The sequence below is a fragment of the Globicephala melas genome, chromosome 9 (genome assembly GCF_963455315.2).
Source record: "Globicephala melas chromosome 9, mGloMel1.2, whole genome shotgun sequence".
Classification (NCBI taxonomy): Eukaryota; Metazoa; Chordata; class Mammalia; order Artiodactyla; family Delphinidae; genus Globicephala; species Globicephala melas.
In genome coordinates, this window is record NC_083322.1 from 76,014,752 (window position 1) to 76,036,072 (window position 21,321).

Below are 21,321 nucleotides of genomic sequence, written 5' to 3' on the forward strand. Positions count from 1 at the left end.
TCCATCTTAGGCTAATGTATTTCACTGCATATCTTCAGGCATATTATCTTCAGGCTTGGCCTCACCGTTTATCACACCCTATTAAACTAGCTAGTAATGAGGGAGCTGGTACGCGCTAGAGTAGTTATAAACCCCACCTGTTTTTCAGGGCGTTCGCCTCAAAGCCCTTTCAGGTGGTTCGAGATTACAGAAATTTCCTCTGACGCTGAAATCATGATATAATGAGATTACATCATGCACATTTTACCGTTTTTCTAGAAAAATGGTCCCTAAAATGCAAGCCATTTGATTGCTAAGAAATGGGTATCTGACTGATAAGGGCTTAAGTTTACTGGGAAGTGGTACACATTTTACTTCACGGTAGAGTTGAGGGATTTTTGTGGCTAAGTTTCACCAGATAGTTTGTACGTGCACACTGTCTTGTGATGCCACTGTTCCACTTTGGTTCCGCAGTCTTGATGCTTTCTTATAAAATTATGTAGGGTGTGTGTGTGTCCGTGTCTGTCCTGTCTGCTCCATCAAAATCATAAGCTTATTGAGTTCAGGGACTATATGCTATATTTATTTTAAATCTGTCCCATAGCATTTAAGCCATAGTACTTATTTAATAACTAAGTGTCATGTAGTAAAGAATGATATATATTAATTTTAATATATAAAAATGATATATATTGATACAGGTGTAAATCATGACAGATGATATATGTTAATGTCAATATGTAAAGTATATGTGTATTGTCGAGATAATGTCAAGACATACATATACATATATGCATATTATTTTTATATGTGAGATTTATTTGAAACATTGTCTAATCTATGTGTAGTTAAACTATAGCAACTGTCATCATAATTGGGAGATGATACCCCAGGTTTTCCTTGAGCACTGTGAGGCTTTTAATAAAATGACTGTTGTGTTAGGGGGTGTCAGAGAAAACCAGAGATGGTCAGTAGTTAAAATGGTAAAAACAGATTTTATTCAGGAACTGTTGCAGTAGGGGAATATTACTCAGCCATAAAAATTGAAATTGAACTGGGCTCAATTTCAAATATAGCATGAACAAGTGGGGATTTATAGTCAAGGAGCAGGGTGAGGGTCGGTGGATGAAAATTACTAAGAGGAAACATCAGGGGTGAGGGGGGATTCTAGCTAAACTGAGTTGACAGGATTCTTGATAAAACTGGGTGACGCAGAGATGAACACACAAGCCTAGAGGTCAAGGCTTCATTGGGAAGAGAGTTCAGAGGAGCCTGACTAAAGATGGGTCAAGGAGAAAGTCTTTTGTAGGGGGTCCTGTGGGCATCTAATATTTATCTGGGTGTATCCCGACATTTTCTGTTTAGGTGTAAGATAACACAGTTTGAGAGTTTGTGGCTATACTTGAGTTGTGAGTGAGTGAGTGAGTGAGTGAGTGTGTGTGTGTGTGTGTGTATGATCATGATTTATATTGAGGGTAATCTTCCCTTAAGTGTTTGCTGATGTCTACTGGAAAGAAAAAAAAAGAACCAGAGCGTGAGAGTTGTGACTTAAGTTTTGTTTGGGGCAAAATGAGGACTATAGCCTGGGAGACAGCCTCTCAGAGAGCTCTGAGGAACTGCTCCAAAGAGGTAAGAGGAGAGGGCAGTATGTATGTGATTTTGATGAAGGGGCAGCGTCCAGTCGGGCACACGTTTTGGCAGAAGGTTGCTGCTGGTCCCGAGGAGAGGATATCTCCGTTAGTGATTTTAGTGCTTTTCCAGATAAGAGAAGATGGAAGAAATTGGGCCCGTAAAATCTTCTGAAAATGTCTAACTATCTGAAGGCCTCTTCTGCCAGTTTTTTGCCAGAGCACAGAAAGCCTCGTTCCTGATCTCCACCCTGCGCGCCTTTCAAGGTGTGTTGAAGGTCAGCGAAGGCAGTGGCTGGTGACTCTGTTCTTGCAGATAGTGAGCCACAATTTTTTTTTTTTACATCTTTATTGGAGTATAATTGCTTTACAATGGTGTGTTAGTTTCTGCTTTATAACAAAGTGAATCAGTTATACATATGTTCCCATATCTTTTCCCTCTTGCGTCTCCCTCCCTCCCACCCTCCCCATCCCACCCCTCCAGGCGGTCACAAATCACAGAGCTGATCTCCCTGTGCTATGCGGCTGCCTCCCACCAGCCACCTACTCTATGTTTGGTAGTGTATATATGTCCATGCCTCTCTCTCGCTTTGTCACAGCTTACCTTTCCCCCTCCGCATATCCTCAAGTCCATTCCCTAGTAGGTCTGTGTCTTTATTCCTGTCTCACCCCTAGGTTCTTCATGACATTTTTTTTCTTAAAGTCCATCTATATGTGTTAGCATACAGTATTTGTCTTGCTCTTTCTGACTGACTTCACTCTGTATGACATGGGCCACAAGTTTTCATCCACACTGATCAGGTGTATTTCTTTTGGGTTCTTTCTTTCCTCGGTTCCCACATGTTTACAATGGAAGGTTTTCAGGGAATCCCATCATTTTGTTATTTGGGGCAGTGTTTTCCTTCCCCAGTGTTTTGTGATTTGTAGACATGTCTAAATAACTGCCATCTCCTGAGTCGGGTCAGGCCAAGCCCTTCCTCCGGTTTATAATTTGGAGACTGTGGCTTGTCAGCGGATGTTCTGTTGTTTAGAGTATGCTCTGACTCACATCATTAGGTTTGGTGATAAAATGTCAGGAGCCCTGTAATGTTGGAAAAATTGTCAGGAAAAATGGTGAAACATGTTGAAATAGGCAGAAAAGATGACTGGCTGTCCTGTTTAGAGCACCTTGCTGAATGATCAGTTTTGGTAGGGGCCTGCATCTTTCTCTGTCTTTGAACTATTTTACAACACTGTGAGCTGTAGGAAATTGATAGTAATACAAATGATTCTTGTCCATAGAAATGAAAATGGATTTTATACTTTGGAATGCAATTGATTGTTGCCGTCAGGATATTTCCCAGTTCTGCATCTCTTAGTTAATTCATTTCACTTTCCTGATTGCCTGTTTACATGTATTCTTTGAATTCTCCTTTGAACTGATGGCTAACTTCCAGATTGACTTGTTAGTTAATGACTTAAATAAAATCTTTGACATGTATTAATGTTATATTTGTGTTAGAAACTTTTTACCTTTTCTTTTTAATTGCTCTTTGACATCCAGAAAATTTCCATTTCCAAGGGATCAGTTTAGCTCAATGTTTTCTTGGGTCTGTGGCCAGAGTTATGGGGTGTTATCTATAAATATGAAAGTGTATGTGCTATAGTTCTCTTTATTCAGTACCTTGAATACCATTCAGAATATTTTAGGGGCATATATTGTATCTTTAGTGATTTTACTGCGTCACACTATTTCTTAAATCTCTGCTATGGGTTTAAGGGTTGACTTCAGAAATAGATGAAAAAAAATGGTTACTGGCCCAGATGAAATAGCCTATTAAATAATTAAAAAAATAAAACCCGTCTGGCAGGGGCTACAGTCTAAATTCCTGACCCAAGTGATGCCCTCTGCATGAAGTACGTTTGCATTTCAGTGTTTTTAAATTATAAATAAACACATTATAGCTTCCTGCTGGGGTCCTAAGAATTTTGTAACTTAATAGCTGTGGCTCTTCAGATTTCAAGCGTATTCTGGAGGAGGCAGGTAGAATAAAGAACCATAGGAAAATTAACTGGCATATGACATCTACCACTGCAGCCAGAGAACACAACATTCATTCTTTTTCCATGTACTTACTGCTGTTGTCATCTCATAACTGGCAGCCTGAACAACACAGAGGCAGTGGTGGCGGAGAGTTTTCTTGAGCTTACCTATTTTATTCAGAGGCCTTTCTTCATTTGAAATTCATGCCAGAATTCTCAGCATCATTATTTTGCAAGGATGATAACAAATCACCTGAATTTTACATACGGGGACCAGGATCTCAGTGGGATATGGAAATAGGGAAGTCTTCTTTTTTTTTTTTTTTGCGCTACGCGGGCCTCTCACTGCTGTGGCCTCTCCAGTTGCAGAGCACAGGCTCCGGACGCGCAGGCTCAGCGGTCATGGCTCACGGGCCCAGCCGCTCCTGCGGCATGTGGGATCTTCCCGGACCGGGACACGAACCCGTGTCCCCTGCATCGGCAGGCGGTCTCTCAACCACTGCGCCACCAGGGAAGCCCAGAAAAGTCTTCTTAATGCAGATAACTGGGAACAAGAGGAACAAGAAAACCATCATGCAACTGCATGCCTGGCCTAGGCTCTTCTGCACTAGGAGATCGTGGTAGGCCAAATACTATCCCACCCCCCACCCCCCGCAAAAGATACCTGTGTCGTAATCCCTGGAACCCGTGAGTATGACCAAAAAAAGGCTTTGAAGATGTGAAGAAGAATCTTGAGGTGGGGGGTTTTCTGGATGGGTCCTAAATACAATCACAAGGGGGAGGAGAAAGAAGGCAGTGTGACCACAGAGGCAGAGAATGGCAGCAGCCACCAGAAACTGGAAGAGGCATGGAGTGGATTCTCCCCAGAGCTCCTGGAGGGAGCGCAGCTTGGTTGACGTCTTGATTTTGGCCCAGTGATAAAGATTTTGAACTTTTTGCCTCCAGCACGGTGAAAGGATGAAGTTCTGTTGTCTTAAGTGGCTACGTGTGTGGTAATTCGTTGCAGCATCCATAGAAAACTAATACAGAAAGAGGGGAATCAAATGGTTTCCGCTTACCTGTGCACTCTCGTATTCTGTTTGAACGTGAAACATCCTTATGATTTACTGTTAGACTTCTGTAACCGTCAGGATTTTATATTTAAAACTTTGAGCACTCCTCTTTTAAAACAGTAACCTACTTTAAGCACAATGGTGTTGTATAAACTGAAGACACTGGTCAGTAAACAAAAGGCTTGACTTCTGCTCTCAGCTATGCTGCTTACTACCTGGATATCTCTGAGTAAATCGCTTATCCATTCTGAGTATCATTTGAACAATGGGAATCATATTACCTGTTTTTCCTAATCCACATGAATTATTATGAGTATTTAAGGATATAAATACATGTGGAAAATAATGCTCAACTGTTAATTATGCTCCCTCAACCTATAGCAAAGTCATCATGAGCAATTTGGGCCATAAATCACTGAACCCATGAAACATTTTTCTCCCTTAGATTAGATGCTAGAAGTCGAATTTGGGGTTCCAGTTTTTGAACAAGTTCAAGATCTGGGTACATATTGACTGTTTCTTTCCAGAAAGCCTGCCCACTTTATCCTCTCATTGGAAGCACACAAGTGCTCATTTTACTGTACTGTTACCTCAGGGAGTTTTAAAAAAAATATATTTTAAATGTCGTGGCAACTTGATGAAAATCATTATTTGTATTTCTTTGGCAAGGTTCAACTTTTTTTTATATTCTTCTTGGCCATTTGTATTGTTCTTTAATGAATTGCTTGTGTTCTTTGACCATTCTTCCAACAGTTATTTGTCCTTCTCCTTACCGATCTTTAGAAACCCAGTATTCTTTTTATTTCACATTTTTAATTTTTAAAATTGTGGTGAAATATACACAACATCAAATTTAGCATCTTAATCATTTTAAGTGTCCCGTTCAGTGGCACTGAGTACATTCATATTGTTGTACAGCCATCACCACCCTTCACTTCCAGAACTCGGAAACCCAGCATTCTTAAGTTAGTTAACCTTTGCTGTGTGTTTCTTCACCAGTTTGTTTTGTTGTTTACCTTTTACTTTTGCTTATGATGACTTTTGGTGTACAGTGTTTAACATTTGTATGTTGTCAAATTTAGTGACCTTTGTTATGTTTTCCTCCCTCCCTCCCTCTCCTCTTTTCTTACTTCCCTTCCTCCCTTTTCCCCCTCCTTCCTCCCATCTTTCCCTCTGGAAAGCCTTTCCCATTTGGCAGATTTTATTGATTTTTTTTTTACATATGTAGGTTTGCCCTCAGTTGGCAGTAAAACATATTTGAAATCTAGACTCTTGTCAAATAACTTAATCTTAAATCGTCTGTTACCAAACTTTGTAAAAAAAAAAAATTTGACAGGACAAAATACTCTTCAGAGATGATTGCCTGAAGTATACACTGAATCTTAATTCTGGGGAGAGTCCTAATGCAGCATAAGGCCTTTGCTTCCAGCCCAGTAATTACACCTTCTCTAACTCTCAGTCCCTTCTCATTTATCATGAGTGTGTGCAGAAGTTGAAGCAGGGGAAACAGAGACTCAGGTTGTTTGCGCCTTATCCTGTTACCGCTACTAGCTCCTTCCTCTATATCATCCTCGGTACCCACATTGCCCTTAAGAAGGATAATCATTCTACCACTAATAAGTGCTAACCCAGTGTAGCTTAACATGCCTAACATTTTACAGACATTATCTCAATTAACTGCCACAAGAGCCATACAAGATAGGAAATACTATTATTGTAATTTTACCAATGAAAAACATGGTTGCTTTGAGAGGCGAAGTGGCTTGTCCAGTATAGCACATTGATTGTATGTGGAGGAATGAGATGTCAGTTCAAACTCAGACCTGATTCCAGAACCAACCTTTTTTTTTTTTTTTTCCTTCGGTACGCGGGCCTCTCACTGTTGTGGCCTCTCCCGTTGCGGAGCAACAGGCTCCGGACGCGCAGGCTCAGCGGCCATGGCTCACGGGCCCAGCCGCTCCGCGGCATGTGGGATCTTCCCGGACCGGGGCATGAACCCGTGTCCCCTGCATCGGCAGGCCGACTCTCAACCACTGCGCCACCAGGGAAGCCCCAGAACCAGCCTTTTAACTGGTATTCTTTCCATGTATACACACACACACACATCACATACACACACACATATATATACACACAAACTTCCCCACCTGGTTTCCTGATGCTTATGTGGCAATATTTCCATTCACTCCTGTCATTGATACAGTAAAGGAGGCAAACAGAGTAGATTAAGCAGACTAGCAACTTGTAAGATACTGAACTGAAATATTTTGGAGTAGATTTATAACTTCTCTTATTCTTGAAACGTCTAATGACATTTTGTCCTCGTTCCTCTCAGCTCAAGCATCTCACGGGTGTAATGTGCTCTGAGCAGGGGAGGTCAAGTGAAGATAGAGGCCAGAGACAAGTGGGTTGGTCTTATTTGGCGATTGTAGTAAATGGTCTGTGTTACAGTCTGTGATTGAAGGCAGCTTGCTGTGGTGGGGGAGATTGAGCCTGGGAGAGCTGCTTTAAAAACTGGTAGTCTTTTAGTTAGTATTTGGATGATTAATCATTCTACTTTCTGTTAAATTTTAAACAGAGTGAGAAATTAGGTCAATGGGAACAGTTCTCCTATTTCTTTCTTTGAAAAATTTGGGACAGTGACAGCCTTCAATTTCCTAGGGTTATTTTGCTTTTGTATTCATATCTATCAATTATTTAGAGCTTAAGAAGCCTGCAAAAAATAGGGACTGTGTGCTGTTGCCTTTTGGGGTGGGTGAGAGTACAGTTCGGTGGTCACCCCGTGAGCGCCTGACTGTCGTGGCCCTTGTCAGATCCTCAGCGCCTACTCAGTGCCTGGCATGATACATTTTTGATCAAAGTACTGCTTGGTATGGATGGAGTGGGGGAAGAATAAGGATCAAGCAGAGAGAACAGTTTGCAGCCAGGCTTCCAGGCAGGTTTGGGGATGATTGAGAAAGCGCAGTTGTCCCATTAAAATTGGCTCTAACAAAGGCTTGTGTTTGTGATTATTTGCAGGAAGATTACCACTTTGAATATACAGAATGTGATAGCAGTGGCTCCAGATGGAGAGTTGCCATTCCGAATTCTGCAGTGGACTGCTCTGGCCTGCCTGACCCAGTGAGAGGCAAAGAATGCAGTACGTTTTGACTTTTTGACCACTTGTTTTCCTGATTAAACCATAAACCCTTCATACGAGCCCGAGAAGTTCCTTGTAGTGCATATATAAAAGACCTTTGAGAAAAAGAACATTGATCTAGCAGAGCAAAAGCATCCTTTCTCAACACTCAGCGCCCTTACGTCTGGTCTGTAACGAGACACAGGCAATATTAAAGGGTGTTATTTTTATTTATTTGTTTAAAAAAATCTGGTTTACTGTCTTACTTGAAATTCTAAAGGGCAGAGTGGCAGAATTTCTATTTAATAGATTTCTTTTCTTCTTTACATTTTAAGAGACTTTTCAAACATTTTTGATACACGTAGTAACGTTTGGTACGTGTAATATTGTTAAACACGTGACATAAAATGTAGCATCTTAATCATTTTTAAGTGTACAGTTCAGTGGCATTAAGTACAGTCACATTGCTGTGCTTTCATCACCAGCACACATACACACGCTTTCATCCGGCAATGGATTTCTTTTTTTTCTTTTTCTTGCCATAGAAATATTATAATTTGACTTTATAGTGTAACGTACAGAGAGTAGAGAATTGATGACTGTCACATTCAACAGCTTGTCTTTTAGCAATTAAGCAAGTTTGAAGTGCAACATTTTGAATTAACAGAAATATGTCATGAAATTTATTTTCATTTATAAAGTCTACTTTTCAAAATCCTTGAATTTGGTGAGTCACAGGTTCCTGCAGTGAAGTCATCTTGGGGTGTCCTAGAGTTCAAAGCTGGAATAAGACAGAGAGATTATTTTGGTTTTCCTACAGCCTTCCAAATGTTATTCCTAAAAGCTGAGTTCTTTTGTTCCCAAATGAAAGAGCAGATAAGCAAATTAATTAAACGGGAAGCTAATTCCTTCCTCTTCATAGAGAAACTGTATCTCTGTTACCAGCTGGAGGAGTTTTAGCATAGGTGTGGGTTTACTGATAAAAGAGAGACGGGAAGACGGCAAGTCTTAGGAGGAAAATCAAGGAAGAAAGCCATCATTTCTTGGTGAATGATATTAAATGAATACAGAGAGAACCTAAGAACCCAGGTAACCAGAGAAAGACTTGGGTCTAGCAAGAATCTTAAGAGGATAGTGGGGTCAGTGGATATGAGGATGATCCAAGGCTGGGGTATATGTGACCACCTGTGCAGAAAGAGGACCAGCTCTCAGTGAGGGAGGATTGCAGTTAAAAGGGAAGCAGCCTGAGTATTGCCTGTGGAATTAGCTCATTGCAAAATTGCTTCTGTCATCCTCCTAGAAAATCCGTATATCATTTATCTATATTTACCTTTTACTTGTGGGCTTATTCCTTGGTTCCTTGTAAACAGCCCTATTGAGGTGGAGTGTGTAACCATTTTGAATACTACCCTGTATCTAAGTGGTGTGCTGCTGTTGGCTGGCACTGGCTTTTGAGAACTCATTGTGCCTTTGAAATGGGCCATGGTGGAGTATTTACACCATGGGAATTGGCAAACACTACAAATCAGGTGCCTCTTGAGAGCCGGTTGTTCAACACTTACCAGGACACTAGTGATTAAATTTATCGGCCAAGGGTTTAAAAATCTGTTTCAGAACTGATGCTTCAATACAAATTATTTCTATTTGAATGTTGCCAGGGATGTTTTTGCTCATTATTTACTATGATCTTCCACAGATAATGTTATGAATTTGACATGCCAGCTTGAACTGCTCTAAGAACTTGGTCTAGTAAACTCACTATTAGTTGTTTGTCAATTTAAATGATGACAGTACTTACTTTAAAAATGATACCCGGAAATGATACTACTTATGTGATGGCTGGGGCATTTTTTGTCTTGGTAGTTTGTCTGAAATCTGAACTTACATGTACTTTTGTGCCGTATACTTATATCAGCTCTGGGAGTTATTTGTCTGGCCTCTGATTGTGACTTTTTTTTGTATGGTAGAGGCAAGTTATTTTGAAACTCACTGCTGAAGGCAGTTATGATAATAAGTGACTATTCCTTCAGTGGCTTAGATTTTCTACTGCTAGTAATAGCTACCATTTCTCATATACAGATTACATGCTAAACATCGTGCTTGGAGCTTTGCATCATTTTCTGTTGTATCCTCACAACAACCATCTCAGATAGCTAGTCTTAGTATTTCCACTTTACTGATGAGAAAACTCAGACTGAAAGTGGTGAAATAAGTTACTGCAGGTCGGGTCATATAGCCAGGACATGGCAGATCTGGGGTTCAAGTACAGACATGTTTGATTCCAGAGCCTGTCTCTTACCCACTGAGTTAGATTACCACTTGAAGATGACAGCCTGGAGGAGCTTCCAGGACCCCGTTGGGGTGGGGATGGTGTGGCCCAGCAGTTGGGCCACATAAAAGAAAAGAAAAACGCGGAACGCGGCAGCTTCAAGTAAGTGAAAAATATTTAGGGCGATGGTTGTGTGAGACGTAATTTCCCCAGATCCTAGTGTCTCTCAGTGAAGCAAAACCCAGAATGTGTCCTCGGTGGAAGTTCCTGTAGAGTCTTCAAAATGTAATTAGCTAGATCTCTCCCCCTTCCTCAGAAAGAAGCAGTAGAGGAGGCCTTTCCTTAGGAAAGGGATTATGAGAATGTTTATGTAGCACCTGTGCATTTTTTTAAATAGAATTGATGGGCAAGCTATATTATATCTTTATTTCTTTAAAAATCTTGTAAAATCTGGCTACAAGGCTCTAAGTGAAGTTAGTGGGAAGTCAGGTATCAGTTTTTGCTGTGGCGGATCCCTGGACTGTATGTGAGCTTGAGGCTTGCTGCCCTCAGGAAGTGGGATGGAGAGACCTCTGGTTATTAACTGACACAGCGTCTCATTGTCCTGCTGTCCCCCTGCTCTGGAAACCTCAGTGTCTTAGGCAGTGCTGCCGTGGGCCACTGAAATGACTTCATCTCGCTCCTTCTCTCTGCTGGCTCCAGGCTTAGCTCCAGGGAACTTTGCTGCTTCTTCCAAGCCCTGGTGCTGAGTCTCGTGTCCGTGGGCATCACTCAGGCACAGCTTGCAGGTAGCATGTCATTCCTGAACACAGCACTCATTGCCTCCTCCCAGAATGAGGGGATATAACCCCTGTTCTTACTCCATCCCTTCTCCACTGCTGCGTCACTTCCCTTTTGCATGAGAGTTTAAAAAATCTTCCCTTGACTCTCTGGGTGTCCTCTTGACTTTCTTAGATTGTCAAAAACAATAGTCATTTTGGAATGGTTGCCTGGATGGGGTACCTTCTCTCTCTCCTTCTTCTCTCTCTTGTCTCTTCTGTCACCAACCACACAGGGGAAAAGGGACTTGCTGTTTCAAACCAAACCTTAGAAATAAAAGCCTGGCTACTAGGAGTGAGGAGAGAATTCCTTTACCTATTGCCTTACCTATTTTCAGAGAAGTCTAGAACACCGAAGGGAAATAAACATAAGTTATCTCTTCCTTTGGGGAATGTGTATCTTCTATCGCTCACTCCTTCCCGTATTTCTCGGCCCATGACTGCAACCTTAACACATCATTTTCTAACTGGGGATGACTATTTAAGATATTTGTAATCCCATTTGGTATGTTAGCATCAAGTTATAGTATTGTGGGCATTGTTTAATCTTGTACTTTAGTATTTATATAAACTAATATTTGGTTCTTAGATTAAGAAATGCTGTATACAGATTAGAAGGAAAACCCTTGACTACAATTGTTTTCCTTTTTCCATTGTGTCTCTCTGATCTCTTGTCATAACCTACATTTCATGGGCCTGAAGGAGTAAGCAGAGGTGACAGTTTGAGTCAACATCTTTTGATTCTAGTTTGGAGTTGAAAGAGAGAAAGGATTCTCATGGAAAGAGAGTTGGCTTTAGCTTCCTGGGTGGGATGTTTAAAAATCCAGTTTTGGGGGGATCATAGCTCTTTGAAAGTAGGCTCTTCCGCAGAATTCAATACCTAGTCTGTTTCAGTTGTGTAGTGTTGTTATTGTTAGGGCAGCCAGTGCATCTGGGCAAATCGAGTACGTTGATATTGAATGGTGATGGTGTATCATGCTGGAAGTCTGTTCTGTGGAATACTCATCCCAAGAAGTATTGCATGTAAACAAAAAAAGCGTGTTGAGGTTTTCTGTCATGAAATCCCAATACTTTTAAAAAATGGTGACTGCTGTATCCCCTTGATGGAGGGATGCAGTCCACATGTTCATAATAAAGCCTCTGAGAAACATGGTAATTATGTCTAGAATATTTACTGTGTGTTAACTGCATTCTGTTTTACCCAGAGTTTCCCAAGTATGTTTGATTATAGAACTCTTTTATCCGATGTGTAGTTGCACCCTTTTGCTAATTTCTGCATATAACGTTTTTGGAGGAACACAGATTTAAATACACATGGCAGGCTAATTTAGTCAATTTTTATACGTTGTTACTTGTGCTATGACTTAACTAATTTCATACAATTTCTTTGCTCCGTAAGTCTCAGTGGGAGCATTACCGCATGGGTGTCCAGTCCCAGGCCTCCCACAGTTTGTGGTCAGGTATGATATACACCTCAGATGAAACCCCAGCTCTGCAACAGACTTGTATGTTTTGAGCAAAGTATTTAGTCCACAGGTATTTATTGAGTTTTAATTCGTTCACTAAACATTTGTTGAGTATTTCCTAAATTCTTTTTTTTTTTTTTTTTTTTTGCGGTACGCGGGCCTCTCACTGTTGTGGCCTCTCCCGTTGCGGAGCACAGGCTCCGGACGCGCAGGCTCAGCGGCCATGGCTCACGGGCCCAGCCGCTCCGCGGCATGTGGGATCTTCCCGGACCGGGGCACGAACCCGTGTCCCCTGCGTCGGCAGGCAGACTCTCAACTACTGCGCCACCAGGGAAGCCCGTATTTCCTAAATTCTTGATGATAGGGATCCAAAAATAAATGAACAAGAGATTCCTGTTTTTTCCAGGATTTTTTATTCTAGTAACGGAGCCCGTGGGTAATAAATTATTTCGAGTATAGGGGCAAAGTGCAAGATAGATACAAATACCTAAGGTGATCTTGCTGGGGAGGGAGGAGTCAAGAGGACCTCACAGTGAAGCAGGTGTGAGTTTGAAATGCAGACTGAATCACCTTGGAAAGTTATCTGACCCCTGGCAGGTTGATGTGAAGAACTGCGCCCTGACTGCAAGTTGAGACAGGGATTAAATGCCATACTTTACGGGCCGTTACGTGTTAATTTTCTGAGGATCTCTGAGGCGAACCCTGAAGGAAGGTGTTCACGCACTCGATGAAGCAGAGTGGCATTTGAGGCAGAGGAAACGCGGGCAGAGGTGCAGCTTAGAGGCAGCACTGGGTTTTCCTGGGGGCTATGGGAGGTCTGTGTGGATGGCACTCGGAGAATGTGAGCAGGGACAGAGATTCTGACAAATCTCATAGGCTCGGTGTGTTACACCAAGGACTTTAACCTGGAGACGTCTCTTCGCAGGTGTTTGAGGGCCTTAAATGGAATGATAAATATAATCTATAGTGCCTGGAGTCATAATTATATAATAATATAACTTAGTGAAAATAACAATAAAATGTATAATAGCCAATCTTTACTTGCTGTATGTCAGGCACAGCTGTAAATGCTTTACAGGTATTCAGTCAAACCCAGTCATCCCAACGACCTTGTGAAGGAGGCACTGGGATACCTCCCACAGGTAGGTCAAAGGCAGAACCGGGATTTGAAACCGAGCAGTCTGCCTCCTGGGTCCGTGTTCTTAACCCCTACGGTGTCGCGCCTCTTTGGACAGGACTACAGTGTTCGTTGAGCAAGTTGTTAGGCCCCTTCTTGAGGCATTGTGGTCACCTTACATTTACCTCTTGATAGAAATATGATGCAAATCTCCTATAGGTAAGTGGAGTTTTTAAAAGACGGCATCTAAAGGCTCCGATATATTGCTTGGGGGTTTATTTTAATTGATTACTGACCTGCTTGTAGATTTTATTCTTAATTGTGTCTATCTTTATGAAAGGTAAGGGAATAACGTTCTGAATGTAAGGCACATTTGTAGTTATATCCTCAAATACAATGAGTTGCTTAGCGTTTAGTTTTTCTTTTTCTGTGTCTAGAAAACTGTAGACATGTCTAGAAAACATACATATAGTATGCGTTCATTATCTGACATGTATTAGAAAAATATCGGTATTTTTTCAACTACAGAAATTCTTAATTTAGAATAGAGTCCTGTTTCATTCTTCCCAAGAGGAGAGGAGCTGTCATCCTCTCCTGGATCCTAAGGCAGCTTCGAACACTGGGATGTTTGTTGATTGAATAACCCTGGTGCCATCACATTAGAGACTGCCTTTGGTGTTTCATTTCCACAGGTGAGACACGGAGATCTAATCAGATTAGTAAAACTTTATTCTACGTATGAAAGGACAGAAACATTTTGTCCTCAATAGGCTTAGTTTGGGATGTTGATGCATCAGATTCCAGGCGGGAAGAGGGTTGGAGTTAAATCCACTCAGCAACACGCGAGTGGTGGGTGAAAGGCAGCAACGCACGAGATTGTTACGATAACAGATCAGAAGCAGGCTTTCCATCAGTTGTGTTTGATGGGAGCTATGGTCGAGGGAACTTCTTTGAAAAAAGTGTTTTATGAGGAGATGAGAGAACTCAGCCCTCAAACCGGCAAAATCAAGGGCAGAGAAACTATCAGGAGGTACAGGGTGACCGACACTTTCTAAGGAAGAGGAAAAGTTCAGGAAGATAAGAATCAAAGTGTTGGGTCATAATTGGAAGTTGAGAAAACTGATTTCACAGATGCATTGCTCTGCCCCCTTTGGTGACCTCATCAAGTACTCTCAACATTTTCCCTCCCCTGACCTTCGCTGTTAGATTTTTTTTCCCCATAAACCTTGTGTCCTCCTGTGCTCGAAGAACTGGAATTTGTCTTCTTCCCCATCAAACACCGAAGTCAAGAAGCCACAATAAAACACACTTGTGGGTTTTTTTTTTAAAGATGGAATCTACCTTAGTTAGCTTTTGCTTGTAAAAACAGATGGGAAGTTTTAATCTAGGCTCCACTAATTTAATGGGGATTATAGCTGTGGTGTTACATGGATCAATTTTCTATGTAACACCAGGAGTTGGTGATGTTTTTTGGGGGGTGGGCAGGAGGGAGGGCAGGTATTCTGGCTGATCTGTCTTCTCTGCAAAGCGCAGTGACTGTCCTACCATCCTAGCTGTTAGGGTTCTGTGAGGACCCATTCCCTGGAAAGAATGTTAGACGTGAGAATTCATTTTCACAGATGGAGAGGCAGTCCTCTGACTGAATATTCTTTTCAGAGAATAGTGAATTAGAGAACACTGGCCAGAGTGGTTTGTATTAATGTACTGCTTTGTATGTCTCCTGTCTCCCTTTCATTTTTGTAAAATGAGAGGTGAAAATTATTTTTTCTCCCTTCTCTGTCAAAGAATTTCCCAAATCTGAACTTACAAACATCTCTGTGGCCCCCATCTTCATCTCCAAGTCTTAATGGAAAGTTAAAGGTGGTTATTGGTAGCATCAGGCTTAAAGAATTCGGTTCTGATCATTTAACTGTGCCACTTCAGACTTTGCACAGCAGCTCGTGTGTTCACTCCCCGTGTGGCCAGGCAGCCCTGCTGGAACTAGAACTCACGTCTTTTGACTTCTGGGGCAGAGGTATGCTTTTTGAATTCTATTCTTCTTTACTTCAGATACAAACAGTGGATTTTTCTTAGCTTAGCTATAATAAAATCTTTTGGCTCCATGGTACTGCAGGGAGTCTGTTTACTAGGTAGAGAGTCATAAGAGTCATGAGACTCATAGATAGTGAGTCTGCCTGTGGTGACTGTAGAAAACTTGAACTAAGATGCCCTAGGTCACACAGATGAGGAAACTTGGCATCCATATTGGGAGGGTTTGTACCAGGTGATCTCGAAAGTCCCTTTTGGTCATCCTGATAGGTTTAAGTGTTATTACGTATCATAATTTATTCATTCTATGATCACGTCATGCCTCATATTCCATCACCTGTGAATTAGAGTGGAGTAGACCAATATAGCTCCTCAGTGATCATGAATATATACTCCTCATAGGAACACTGCAGTGTCTGCTGCTGTTAGAATTTGCAAAGTGTTACCTTCTGTTACTCTCCTCCAACCTTATCGTGAACATGGCAGACAGGTGATGGACTCACAATCAGCCTGCATTGCTGCCTTGTGGATTTTGACAAGAAAAACACACTTACGACAAATAAAATCTCAATGAAACAGAAGAAAGATTCCCTTCAGCCAAGGGGAAAATTGCCTTCAGTGAATAAGAACATCAGCAGGAAATGGCCTGTTTTTCTTTTTAAAAAAGTTTTATTGAAGTAGAGCTGATGTACAGCGTCGTGCCAATCTCTGCTCTACAGCAAAGCGGCTCAGTTACACGTGTATATAATATGTGTATAATATGTGTATAATATGTGTGAATTTTTAAAATATTCTTCTCCATTATGGCTTACCACAGGATACTGAATATAGTTGCCCATGCTCTACATTAGGCCCTTGTTGTTTATCCATTCTAAATGTAATAGTTTGCATCTACCAACCCCAAACTCCCAGTCCATCGCTCTCCCTTCCCCCCACCCACCTTGGCAACCACAAGTCTGTTCTCCATGAGTCTGTTTCCGTTTTGTAGATTGGTTCATTTGTGCCTTATTTTAGATTCCACATATAAATGATATCACATGGTATTTGGCTTTCTCTCTCTGACTTACTTCACTTAGTATGATCATCTCTAGTTGCATCCATGTTGCTGCAAATGGCATTATTTTGTTCTTTTATATGGCTGAGTAGTATTCCATTTTATATATGTACCACATCTTCTTTATCCATTCATCTGTCGATGGACATTTAGGTTGTTTCCATGTTTTGCCTATTGTGAACAGTGCTGCAATGAACATAAGGGTGTATGTATCTTTTTGAATAGTTTTGTCTGGGTATATTTCCAGGAGTGGGATTGCTGGATCATAAGAAATGGCCTTTTTGTGTGTGTGTGTGTGTGGTATACGGGCCTCTCACTGCTGTGGCCTCTCCCGTTGTGGAGCACAGGCTTCGGATGCGCAGGCTCAGCGGCCATGGCCCACGGGCCCAGCTGCTCCGTGGCATGTGGGATCTTCCCGGACCGGGGCACGAATCCGTGTCCCCTGCATCGGCAGGCGGACTCTCAACCACTGCGCCACCAGGGAAGCCCAAGAAATAGCCTCTTTTAATGTACTGTTTTGGAGTCTTCCTGTCTCACTTTCATTTTTGTAAAATGAGAGAAATTATTTTTCTTCTTTAAGAATTTCGCAAATAAGAACTTAGAAAAGAAAATGTCTGAGCCTTCTCCTTGTCACTGGTACTGAGGGGGGAAGAGCAGCTGAGAGTCGCTAGATTGAAGCTGATGTTCACCTTCTTTTTAGATGCCATTTCTTACTTCCTTTTTGTTTCCTGTGGGAAGAATTATAAACCTGGCGGGCAGTTGAAGCTTTAATAATCTGATAATGATAATTGATTGGCTAAATGATTGATGAAGGTAAAATTTATCATTTTCGAGACCCACAATCTGTGCATTATTTTCCGTTTGTACTTTCCTTAATATTAGTAATAGTTGGAAGAGTGTTCTTCTTGTATAGTCAGTAATGACAATGCCTGCAGCTTTAACCTTGTTTTATTTATCTTATGTAAGTGAAATGAGACAATTGAAGAAAATAGACGTATTGGCTCATCTTAATTCTGGAATTGATTTAATTAATCATTTCCCCATAAATATATGTAACTATTTTTTATTTAGCTATTAACTTGGGTTAACAGATAACGATAGTTTTACAGTGAATTTATCTTAGTGAAATGTAAATTCAGTCTATTTTGAGGAAGATAAGTCTAGACTAGACTAGACTAGATGCTCCATGAGAGTAGGGACTATTTCCATCTTATTCACCAAAATACCCTTGGTGCCTGGTGTTTGCCTACTAAGTACTAGATAAGAAATATCTGTTGAGTGACATAATATAGTGTGATTCCCATATACTTACCTGTAATGAGAGTGCATAGGCTCCCTGTACCATCAACATCTCATTGAACAAGTAAACTGAAAATTTTATTACTGCTTCTTATTGCTGTTTACTGTTTAGAAAAGTAATTTTAGTAGTAACTTTGAATTAAAGTAGCAAAAATGGATGAATTATGAATAAAGGTAATTGATAACCATCATCTTCCATTGCGTGAGGTATCTGAAGGAAGAAAAGCAAAAGTAAGTGGTCCTTGTGATGAAAAGATTAAAAATAGATGTTCTTTATTGTTAGGCATAAATCATAGATGATAATCAGCATATAAATGATTCAATTCATAGATTATTGTTTGGTACATTGTACGGGGTGGTTGCATGATGACAGCAAAGCTTTAAATTTTCATGTCATATTTTATTCTCAGAGTGGTTTTCAGTCTCTCATAGGACCACAAGCAGTCCTGTGAGGCAGGAGGGGAAAGCCGTGTCATCCTTGGAATGTGAATGCATGGAGGCAAGGAGGGTTAAATAAGTTGCCCAGCCATTTGCTGGTTGGGGACAGATGGATATAAATGTTTTTTCCCACACCTGCATATTTCTATCTTTATAGTAGTATATAGTATATATACTCTGTAGTATATATATTATGTATAGTAGAGCATATATAGTTCTCCTAGAAGAGAACATAGGCAAAACATTCTCTGACATAAATTGTAGCATTGTTTTCTTAGGTCAGTCTCCCAAAGCAATAGAAATAAAAGTAAAAATAAACAAATGGGACCTAATCAAATGTATAAGCTTTTGCACAGCAAAGGAAACTATAAACAAAAGGAAAAGACAGCCTATGGACTGGGAGAAAATATTTGCAGATGATGTGACTGACAAGAGTTTAATTTCCAAAATATGCAAATAGTTCATACATCTCAATAACAAAAAAACAAATAACCCAATCAAAAAATGGGTGGAAGATCTAAATAGACATTTCTCCAAAGAAGACATACAGATTGCCAACAAACACATGAAAAGATGTTCAACATGGCTAATTGTTAGAGAAATGCAAATCAGAACTGCAATGAGGTATCACCTCCCACCAGTCAGAATGGCCATCATTAAAAAGTCTACAGATAACAAATGCCAGAGAGGGTGTGGGGAAAAGAGAAGCCTCCTACACTGTTGGTGGCAATGTAAATTGGTACAGCCAATATGGAGAACAGTATGGAGGTTCCTTAAAAAACTGAAAATAGAGTTGCCATATGATCCAGCAGTCCCAGTTCTGGGCATACATCTGGAGAAAACTATAATTCAAAAAGATACATGCACCCCAATGTTCACTGCAGCACTGCTTACAGTAGCCAAGACATGGGAGCCACCTAAATGTACATGGACAGATGAATGGAGAAAGAAGATGTGGTCCAAGTATACAATGGAATATTACTCAGCCATAAAAAAGAATGAAATAATGCCATTTGCAGCTGCATGGATGGACCTAGAGATTATCATACTAAGTGAAATAAGTCAGAGAGAAAGACAGATCCTATACATATCATATCACTTACATATGGAATCTAAAATATGACACAAATGAACTTATTTATAAAACAGAAACAGACTCACAGACATAGAAAACAAATTTATGGTTACCAAAGGCAAAAGGGGGTGAGGGAGGAATAAATTAGGAGTTTGGGATTAGCAGATACAAACTACTATATATGAAATAGATAACCATCAAGGTCCTACTGTATAGCACAGGGAACTATATTCAGTGTCCTATAATAAACCATAATGGAAAAGAATATGAAAAAGAATATGTGTATATACGTATAACTGAGTCACTTTGCTGTACACCAGACACTAACGAAACGTTGTAAATCAACTATATTTTAATTTTAAAAAGTCTCATGTTGTACTGTAAGCGAACTCAAATGAAGAGTATAGTCCTTAATATTATAAAACCCCTTCTAATTCAACTAAAAACCAAAGGCCAAGAAAGCAGAGTCCAAGTAGAAAGTAGATGTGGGTAGGACAGAAGGTATAAGAAAAGGAAAAGCTGGTCCGCGTTGATGCCTGCCTGAAGAGGTCGGTAGGGCCGTGTTGACATCATCTCATGGAGTAAATTGTGTTTAATAAGAACGTGTGGCTCTTCCTTTCCTTTCCTCTAGAGCTGGCTTCCAGGGTGGAAAAAAAGATTGAGGAGGAAGCAATAATTAAAATACAAAAAGCTGTAGACTCTTTAGCTCCTCTGTATTACTAAAGGCCCTATAGCTATTCACCTAACTTTGACCATGTAATTATTCTAAAGAGATGTACAATCATCAATCCAGTGGCAGAATTCTGATTGTCCCAGACTCCTGAATTATATTATTAATAATTGCAGCTAACAATTATTATGCTTTATGTCAGGCACACTGCTAAATGTTTTATATGGAATATCTCATTTACTCCCAAAACTTTTGGAGATAGATATTACTGTTATTTTCCTTTTATAGGTGTGGACATTGAGGCATATGGAAGTTAGTAACTTGCTAAAATATTTCATAAATGTGTGTGTTTCAGCTATAATATATTAAAAATTTCATAAGATACCTGGGGGTAGGGAATTGTTATTGCTTTATAATGCACATTTCAAGACAGCAAATGAAGAAAGATGTGAAACATAATAATGAATTAATTTGACATTACTTGCCCTTTTTGCATTGATTATAATAATTATTGCTTGAATTGAATTTTCTTGGCATATGAGTTTTGGAATCAGAGAGCTAAATTTGAATATCATCTTTGCCACTTGTTAATTGGATAATTTTCTGATAGGGTTATTTAAATGTACTGTGTGTCAATTTCTGCTTCTGGCGAATGGGCATAGTATCTTCCTCCTTCACAGATCTATTAAAACACATCAATCCTGATTATTCATGGATGCCATATTTGCAAATTTACCTACCTTAAAAAATTTATTTGTAACTCTCAGATCAGTCCATGTAATACTTTCACTGCCATTTGCAGACATGTACAGAGCAGTAAAAATGAGTCACCCGACCATGTGGTCCCAGCTGAGGTTGAAGACGGTGACAGGCTGCCTCCTTATTTCATCTCGCATACTGCCAACAGTGTCATTTGCACAGTCTATTTAATGCCACGTTTTTTGCATTCTTATGCTTTTTATTGGTGATCTTACTGTTTAAAATAGTGCTGAAGTGCTGGCTAGTGATCCTAAGTGCAAGAAGGCTGTCCCTTGCCTTTTGGAGAAAATTCACGTGTTAAATAAGCTTAGTTCAAGTATAAGTATTAGTGCCGTGGGCCATAAGTTTAATGTTGATGAATCAACAATATATTTTAAATAAGATGTTTTCCGGCTGAAAAACCCGTAAAACCAGATATTGATGAAGATGATACTGTGACTTGTTGATGAAGATATTGTGACTGGAGAATCACAGGAGCCTAAGCCTGTATTTTCCCCAGGAGCAATGGTTCATTATTTGCCAGTTTAGT

At 40.3% G+C, this 21,321-nt stretch overlaps 1 protein-coding gene across 3 annotated transcripts in view; it reads left to right on the plus strand.

Annotated features, from left to right (window-relative positions):
* Positions 1-21,321, plus strand: part of ELAPOR2 (endosome-lysosome associated apoptosis and autophagy regulator family member 2) — a 286,012-nt gene that overhangs the window by 186,140 nt on the left and 78,551 nt on the right. For 2 of the 3 annotated variants that reach the window (XM_060304726.1, XM_030857005.2), the window contains one exon: positions 7,700-7,820. Coding sequence is in view for 1 of the 3 variants with exons in the window: in XM_030857005.2 (XP_030712865.1) it covers positions 7,700-7,820 (121 nt within the window). In the remaining 2 variants the exon portion in view is untranslated. Of the gene's footprint in view, positions 1-6,622; positions 6,755-7,699; positions 7,821-21,321 lie in introns of those variants that run through there. The other variant, XM_060304727.1, reaches the window with a different exon arrangement.